Source organism: Gavialis gangeticus, unplaced genomic scaffold (genome assembly GCF_001723915.1).
Source record: "Gavialis gangeticus isolate Ggan-Ray unplaced genomic scaffold, GavGan_comp1, whole genome shotgun sequence".
NCBI classification, from domain to species: Eukaryota; Metazoa; Chordata; order Crocodylia; family Gavialidae; genus Gavialis; species Gavialis gangeticus.
Genome location: NW_017729025.1, coordinates 85139679 through 85149062, shown reverse-complemented (window position 1 = coordinate 85149062; position 9384 = coordinate 85139679). Strand labels below are relative to the sequence as shown.

Here is a 9384-nt window from a genome sequence, read left to right as displayed (position 1 = left end):
GTAGGTTGCATTCCCTGGCATGCCAGGGACCCTTTGCTGGGCAGCCCACTAGCCTTGGCCAGTGCTTGTCTGTTCCTGATGATGAGTACTGGCTCAGCCCTGCCTTTGGGCTGTCACAGGGAGGAGGCAGAAAAGGCTCTCTCCTCCCTGTGTAGCCAGGTGTGTGTGGGGGTGGGGGAATAGAGCCCTCCCTGCCCGGACCTCCCCCCCAGCTTGCTGGTTGGGGTTTTGAAGGGGTGGGCTGGGTGTACATGGCAGGGGGACTCCCTTCCCCCCTGCCCCAGTGTCCTGACAACAGCAACCAGCAGCTACAGCATGGGGCTGTCCGGTCAGCTTTTTGCTCTGCTGGGAACTGGGGCGGGGGGGAAGGGAGCCACTCCCTGCCATGAGGAGTCTCCCAGTAACTTCCTGGCTGGGGTCTAGGGAAAAGCCAGGCTAGGTCCACAGAGCAGGAAAGCTTCCTTCTCCTACCCCGGCCCCAGTTCTCAGTGTACCAAAAAGTTAGCTGGGCAGCTCTGCTGCAGCTCTTGGCTGCAGTTGTCAAGAGGCTTAGGGGAGGGGCGGAAGGAGCCCCCCTGCAGCATGGACTTGCCCCTCCGAGACCCCAGTCAGAAAGATGTTTGGGGGCCCTAGGGCAGGGAAGGACAATGTTCTCCATCCCCTCTCCCACCCCAGCCATTGCTGATGCAGGCAGGCTCTGAGCTGAGAGCCCCCACCCACACACGCATCAAATTGTGAGCATCTGTTATGTTTGCTCCTGCTCCGACTTATAGCACTTTCAGTAAAGTGTGGTAGAGCACTTCCGCCAGGGCCTTCTTGAACTTCTGCACTTAGCATGAGATGTTCATGATGTGTCGTCACTGGGGATTCTCCTCAACTGAAAGAGAGTTGCCAGGAGTCCTTCTGAGAGAAGACAAAGCTGCCTCTCTCAAGAGACCACCCGCCATTATACATCTAATAATCTGTGGCTTTCTTCTGAGTGAGGATTAAGAGTCTTTTGCTTTTCATTTGAACTTTGGGTTGCTGGTGTCTCACTTTACTCACTGGCTATTGATACTGTATCTTCTTGCATACAGTACATCCCCAAATAAAACATATACCTTGTTTTTGGAAGGCCAAATGTAAAAAAAGATTTTTTTTTCACAGTTGTGGCTGACTGACACAGAATAAGTCCTCCTGGGAACATAGGGTGCCCAGGGAGTGTGGCATTAGAAAGTTCCTGATGCCATCTCTCACCTAGACTGTCTTCTGGGATGCCAAACTTCCTGGGGACTCGCTCTGTTTGCAGAAGGACAAGGGCAATAGCAAGACTGTTAGTTCTTTACTGCAAATAGTTCTTTATATGAGTTCCTGTAAATAAAGTGTTATTTCCGTATCCAAGTCTCATCAAGATACTACCAGCAGCTCACTTGCTGCTTCAGGCACAAGGTACAAGGTAAAGCCAATATCTATGGCTGTGAGAGAGTCAACATAAGACTTTCTTGGCAGCTGTGAGCCATGCACAGTGCCTCCAGACTTACTTTTCCCTTAGAGAACAGAACAGCTCCTCAGCTTAAAATATGTACTCTGATTTTAGGGGGCTGATATTAGAGAAAGGGTGCATGTTGTATGTGAGAAAATATAATTATTTTGTAGCTGCCTTCCTTATGGGATTTATTGAAGTGGGTTGTTTTCACTAGTAAGCATTTATTTTAAAAATCATTTGCTAAGGTGCCCAAAAGCTCTCTGAATATGAAAATGCACAAGGAGATGAACTCTTCACTGTTATTGGTACTGTGGACAAATATTTTCAAAAATGAATTTAAACACACAGTCTCTATTTGTTTCTTCCTCAGAGGAGCGGCCTGTTCTGCCTACAAGACCAGGTGATAAAACTTGCCTATTCTTCCCCAGAAGCTGCCTTTCTGAGGCTCTTCGAGACATCATAACACACCGTCCGGTGCTTCCACATTATCACAATTTCTTAAAGGGTTTGCAGATGCATGATAGATACTTGGAGAAAGACAGATTTTGCATGTGGAAAGGTAATGGTGCTCAATTCTGGTAGCATCTTTTGAGGTGGCTTGTGGTCTGGTATTTAGCAAGGAAAGATCTTTGGGGATGAACAAATCAGTTTTATTATTAAAAATAAATCATTTTCTCAGTTGAAGTTAATTCTGAGCAAATTATTTTAACCTAGAAGTTACTTGTCTGAAAGTCATTAATGAACTCTGTTTGGTGCAACCTGCTTGTTTCTTGGAAAAACCACAGCAGATTTAATGTAGCTCTATTTTTTCTGAATAAATGGGCAGGCCGAAAGTATAGCCTGTTTCACTTCAGAACAGGGCTGGCCTTGTAGATCAAGAGTATTTGCTTTGAATTAGCTTAATTCTTTGTTAACCAGGGGTGTCAAACATGTCTTGCGGGCTGGATCCAAGCCTTGGAGCAGGGTCAGTTAAGGTCTTGGACTTTTCTTCTGGCTTTGGTTACAGTGTTGGGGCTTCGTGTGGTGGTAGCCCACATCCTTGCCAGAGCCAGGATTTAGGAAGCCATCACAATTGGAAGCCCTGCTGTCATGGCCCATGCCAGGGATCTTCCTGTGGTGGTATAAGCCTTCTGCCTAGGGTGCTGCTGGGGCTGCCTGGGTGAGAGCCAGGGTGAGGCCCAGGGGCATATGACAGCAGGGGACACAGCCTTTCCACCAATCTGAGTTTGACACACCTGATTTAAAATAATTGAAGTAGGCCTACTTTAAATCAAAATAAGTGTGTCTACACAGCTCTGTGCATCAGCTGAACAAAAACAGTTTAAAATGAAACTTTTAATCTATTTCTGTATGTAGCCCCAAGGCTTCTATTTCAGCGAAGGTTTTTCCCTGAAGTCAAGGCTGAACTGTAGTGGGTAGAATGATGTATCAAAGGCTGAACAAAAAGTAGAGGATTAATTCTTTTTCTTCTCATTTTATTTTCCCTTGATAGCAATAGGTCTGCTCCTACCATAATTCAGTTATGGTGAAAACTGTGGGCAGAATCCTATTTCACTTTATGCCCCCAAGTGGCAGCTACTCAGCTGTGTAGCTGCTGTTTCTGGTACTAAACACAGTTTATGATCCTGTTGCATGTACAGTGTGGACATGAATGTGTTCATATGGTTACTGAGCATACACAGTAGGCTGTGCACTGGCAGATTTGTGGCTCCATATGCATGTACCTGGGCAAGCACAAGTCCCAAAATTGTATGGGGGAAAAAACTCATCCCTAATGCGTGTTAGATGCCAGAGGAGAAGGAGGAAGGGGCACTTCCTGGTTTTATCCTAGCAATTAAGGGTACTTTTGCATGTGCTCTGGGGGTGGAGGGAGCAGCTTTAATTAAAGCACCACAGCAACTTGTGTATCTGTGTCCCTTCATGTCAAAATGATGGCAGGGGTGCTTGAACTAAAGTTCATTCAACCAGCTTTAATTCAACCACCCCTGCTGCTATTTAGACGTGTGGAGACACTGATACACAAGGCGCAGGAGGCTGCTGAAGCCCACTAATTACCACGCGTCAGAGCAGTGTGTTGGAGCAGACACCCTAAGGCACCCTTGTGTACAGGCACCCTAAGGTACTACTAGCAATCACAGGTTCCTGGACCCTTATTCTGGAGAGGGGCTTTGAATCTATATCTTTCCAACTTCCCAGCAGATGGTTCTAACCACCAGGCCACAACTTAGGCATTACCAAGTCTCTTCTCTAGACATCAAAAGATGTGGGGCCAGGAAGAAGAGAAGGGCACAAACTAGATGGTGGGCGGCTCAGTGAGATGGCTGTTGCTCTGGCAAGGAAAGAACTCTGGATTCTAGCTTGGTCCCTTGCTCCCAGTGGGACAGAAAATCTCTGTCCATTTTATCCAATAGACACTAAGTGCAAGGTGTAGTTATGGCTTGGCTGGAGTCAGAGATAGATAATGCCTTACCTGTGGCCTGTTGATTAGACCACTGCTGGGAAAAATAAAAGTCTAGGTGAAGGGGATGGGGCTAGCAATGGCATCTCCCAATTCCTGGGTGAGGGCTTTATTTGTCTATTGGGCTAATTGGGCACTTTTTTGCTGGTGTGCAATTTTGGAACTTGCACTCAGATGTGCACATATAAAGTCATGTACCTTCCTAGCCAGAACCCAGCCTGTTGAGCATAGTAGCTGTGTGGGTGTCTGCAGGTCTGTACTGCAAGTGGAATAGGATTGCAAACTGTGCATACATGCTAAAAATGGCAGTTGTGCAGCTGGAAAGTACATTTGGATGTGTAAAGTGAAATAAGATTCTGACTTTTTTTTTTTCCAGACACTGTGTTAGATTCTTCCCCGAATGAACTGAATGAAAGAGCAGACTACCTGGAGCTGACAGACACTGCTTTCTTCATCAATACTAGCTGCCCACCACTTCTAAGGCCAGAGAGAACAGTGGATGTCATTCTTCACTTAAACTACAGTGGGGGACTGCAGACATTGGTGAGAGGATTTAAGATGTCTTAGTAAAGTAATGGCTGTTTATCTCCGAGTCTTGCATTGAATGATTAGATATTCACTTTTAGACTTTAGAGCAGCAAAATGTTTCCAGGAGCTGAAAAAAGATTAACTCTTTTGATCTTCCAGTATAGAAATTGGCATGAAATCTGGTTTCAGAAGCTTAATCCTATGCTTAATTAAATTAAGTACCATACCAGTGATGGTGTGTCATCTTAAGAGGAACTCTGCATTTGCAGTAGAAATCTAATCACTTTCCGGAAAAAAATGTAAGTTGATGGAGCATGCTTTCAGAATGGTGCATCCAGGAGCAGGAGTAAGGGAATGTAGACAAATCCTAAGAAATCTCAACTAATCTGGATTGCTTATTTCAGTGTCTGACACCTCACAAAACTGTAATAGGTTTCCTTGAAATGAAGGTAGATGCTTCATTTGACTGTTCAAATGTTTCATTTGGCATTTAAGTGTAGAGTGCTTGATGAACACTTGAAAGAGGGGATAGATTTAATTTCATTCAGTTCAGTGTTTGCTCAGAAAACCCCAAGATGCCCTATCACACAGATTAAAAAAAAGTATGTTTTCATATATTCATAGATTAATAATGGATAATAGCGATCAATTTATTGATTTCCACTGTAACACAGGCTATAATTAACTCCTATTTGACCTAGAACATGTATTTAAAAATATCTTATCCTCTTCATACATCCAAGGGTCAAATTAGGTCTTTTGGCTGCAGAGTTGTTCTGAGAACCCATGTTCAACTCACTATAATCCCCATGTTCTATTCTAGGTCACTGCATCCCCAGGTGTCCCATCTTTTAACAACAGTCTAGCGTCTTTGGGCATGTCTACATGTTGCCCTTTGTCACCATAGCAATGTCCTACATCACCGTACAATGCAGTATGGCGACCTAGCAATCACATGGGTCTACACGTGACTGGCAGCTACTTCACTGTAATGGTGCGCTCCCCCATTTTAGCGCACTGCTATGGTGAAGTAGTGGCAAAAACTAACCATGTACCATGTGCATGGCGCAGTATGGGTGGTTATTGTGCCATGCTTTAGTACTTCCAAGAGAAAGTACTAAAGCACAACACAGTAACAAGGTTGCCCTAAGGGAGCATGTAAATGTGCCCTTTGTTTCTGTATATATGACTTTACATTTGGCAGTATCAAACTGCTTACCTGAAAGCAGTTTACCAAATGATCTTATGAACTTTCCTCTCCAATATGTATCACTCCCTTGATTGTTGTCATTTGCAGACTTTATTGATAGTAATTGTATGGTTCCTATTAGATTATAGGTAAAAACATTGTATAGTATAGGGCCAAGAACCAGTCACTATTGAGGCCTAGCTAGTCTCACCCACTTAATAATAATCCTCTGTTTCTAATTATGCTTTGAGGTCCATCAGGTAGTAATCATTTTATCCATTTAATATGTACCATATTGATTTTTATATTATTTTTTGGTTTCTTAATATATTGGGTGTTTGAAGTAGAACAGCTTAAAAAGTCTATTATATCAACTCTATTAACTTTAAAAACTTTATCATTTTATAAAAATCAAATTGATGTCCAGAAAATTATTTTTGTAAACTCATGTCGAATGGCATTAATTATATTGTGATTCTTTTATTTTTTATTGAGTGCCATGCCAAATATTTTATTGTTTTGCTAATGACTAATGGCAGGCTGACATGCTTAAATGATCTGATTCATTCTGTTAATCCTTTAAAAATTTTGGTACAATGCCAGCTTTCTTCCAGTTCTCTGGAGCTTCCACTGTGTTCAAAAGTTACTGAAAATCAACTTAAATGTCCAGAGAGCCATCTCTCTTAATGCAAATTATCCTAACTACTGATTTTAAGATGTCTTAATTTTGTAGCTACTGTTTAAAATGCTTCTGAACTATTATAGGAATGGAATGTGTTTCTCATCATAATATTTTATTAATATTACATTCTGCCTTCCACAAATATAAGGGCGAGATTTATTAAGTACTTCAATCTTTCTCTGTAGAATTATTGACAATTCCAATTTGTGAAAGGAACACTAGACCAGATTCTCTTCTTTGTTTTGGCCCCTTTATACCAGACTAGTGGCACCAACAAGCCAGAAACTCAACTTTTTAAAAATAATCTCTTTTTAAAGATTATTTTGCTCATCTTGAATTAATATCATTTCTGTTTTAAAACATATGATTTTATCTTGATGGTTCATGATTGTCTTGATGGTTCATGCCACTGTGTGACACAGGATACTGAGCAAGATGGACCTATGGTCTGATGAAGTGGGCATGGCACATGGCCAGAACAGATGTTCATGGCACATAAATGGCTGCTTATGATCTAAATTAACCCTGGATGCATGTGGTATCAAACTAAAGCACTTTAACTTAAAGTGCTTTACCGAACATCTGTACCACATCCATTACAAGTTAAGGACCTATGGTCTGAACATCTGTTTTGGCCATGTGCCATGGCCACTTTATGTGCCATGAACTCTAGTAAATGGAGTTCTTATGGAGCATTTGATACTTTTTCTGGATTGCTCCCTTTCTATCACCTTTTTTAGGAACTCCTTAACTGTCTAGAATTTTTAATTTTTAAAAGTATGTATTAAGGTTTTCTATCCCCCCCCAAAATAATAATTAAGGACTGGAGACACAACATCTTTACTTTTTACAAAATATAAGCATTAGCATTTTATGGAGTTTTAAAGGAAATATACCATTTAAAAATCTAAAGTAATTCTTTCTTTCAGTTTTTGCAGTTACATCACTGTTTGTAGAGTTCTCCAAAGAATAAATCAACAGTTACTGTGATACCCTGTTGGATTTTTCTATTTTTAATCTATGCATCTTAAACTGGACTCCTCCTTGAGCACTCTCATATAGTCAGAAAAATATCCTGTACAATATAACATTAATTTCTGGTAACATTAGATCTCAATTTTAATGTCATCTTTGGTTCTAAACTTTTTCTGTGCTTTGATGCAGCCTCTGGACCAGGCCGCAAAATACTATGCTGAGCAAGGAATTCCATATCCCAAAACTGTGCTGAGCGAGGAAGATAGGAAACATCTAAAGGAGTGCTACCTCTTTGAAGATGCTGAGAGCTCACGGGCTCCTATATTGCTTTATTTCCCACTAGTGTGTGATACCTTCCAAAAATACAAGGCACCTGGTAAGTTAACATTAGTAGTAACACATTTACTGAAGACAGTGTGGCCAGCTTACCTGCTGAATGCACTTCATATTCTTATTTGATTCACCTTTCTGCTCAATTGGTCATTTTATGTGGCAAACTGCTTCACTGGCTAAGTTACCACTTGTAAGTCAGTCCTGTTATGACAACTGCCTTCTGGCCAGCATACCAGGGATTGAATTTGGGATCTCCAGAGCTAGAAGCATGAGCCACTCTAGTTCTAGCTAAACTCTCTATTTGCATAATGGAGTCTTGTCCCCTATTGACCAGGCACAAAATAGCCTGAGTGACATTAACTTATGGCTTATACTACCACTGAGTAGCAGTCTTTCATTCTGAGGCATGGTTTCTATATTTGTTTTCTTCTTATGACAAAGCTGCTCTTGTGAGGTTGTGTTATTTATATCAAATTGAAAAATCTTAAACTGAAAGATGTGGAGAATTTACAATTAAAGCAAGAGACCTACCATTATTCCAAGCTTCTTCATCCTTTAGCATCATTTTGTGTTGGATTCATCATGCATATTAAAGTGTAACTTGTACATATTTGACATTGGAGAGTTTGTTTCGGTATGAATTCTCTCTCTCTGGTTGGGCTGTCATTCGTTTCTTCATTAGAATCGGGCTTCCCACTGGATAGGCTGTTTTTTTCATTCAGTGTGGTAAATACTGCGGTGACCTCTTTTCGGTGTTCCCTTATTTTCAAAACCTCTCTGTCTTTTTCTTTTGACTATGAAGGCATCTTTGTGAATGGAGATACCTTGGTTCAAATTCCTTGAATCAGCCAGAGGGTGGGTTTGAATTTGGTTCTTCTGTTCCTCAGGGAAGTGACTTGACAACCAGAGTGTAAGCTATTCTGATGTGCAACTTCCTCAACCGGTCTTGTTAGGCATGATTTATTTTGTATAAAAAATGTACATAGTTACTGAGCCAAGGGGCGGTGGGGGGTTAGACAGACAGACAGACTTTGTAACCTGGTGACACTCAGATGGGAGGATACCTGTGTTCAGATCTATATTCCAGTGAATGTTGAAGTATTTGTTTCAAATGGAAATAGAAAATTCAACAGCATCAATGTGATAGGACACTTTTCCTTGGGGGTGGGAAATGTGGGTTCATCTCTCCTTAAGTAGAGAAGGGAATTTAAATGCAAGTCCTGCATTTCCTAGATGACTGCTGTAATCACTGGGACATTGGATAAAAGGAGGGTCACCTCTTCCTTTTTCATTTTTGTGAAACTTTATTTCTGCCCTCTTCTTCTGAATTTTCCCAATTGAAACTACTCTGTGAACTCATGTTGAACTTGTGAATAGTTTCAGGATGACTAAAACTGCATATTTTTGGTGAATTTATTGTGGCTAGGACTAGAGTGGACTTGCAGTGCTCTCTAAAAACTCTCAATGACACTCCACAGACTGGTCTGTTGGAATTGCCCATAGAGTCACCCTCTTCCCCTCTCCCATCATGCACATTTAGCACATACTCATGGAGATATGATTAGATCTGCCTGGAAAATGGGAAAACCAACTACCAGAGATTGTGGAGCTCAAGCTGAGGGGCTGGGCCTGGGGTTGTTACCCAGCCAAGGTGATGCATGTTGCCTAGGGCTCCGACCAGGGTGGAGAGTGGGATAAAGCCACAGATGGTTTGTCTAGGAAGAGAGAGAGAGAGAGAGAGAGAGTATGTGTGT

At 41.8% G+C, this 9384-nt stretch overlaps 1 protein-coding gene across 1 annotated transcript in view; it reads left to right on the top strand.

Annotated features, from left to right (window-relative positions):
• LOC109299349 (cytosolic phospholipase A2 epsilon-like) overlaps positions 1–9384 on the top strand; it is a 71880-nt gene that overhangs the window by 56263 nt on the left and 6233 nt on the right. Inside the window, exons 18-20 of the mRNA XM_019519938.1 lie at positions 1836–2024; positions 4300–4466; positions 7487–7673. Coding sequence (XP_019375483.1) covers positions 1836–2024; positions 4300–4466; positions 7487–7673 — 543 coding nt within the window. The remainder of the gene's footprint in view (positions 1–1835; positions 2025–4299; positions 4467–7486; positions 7674–9384) is intronic.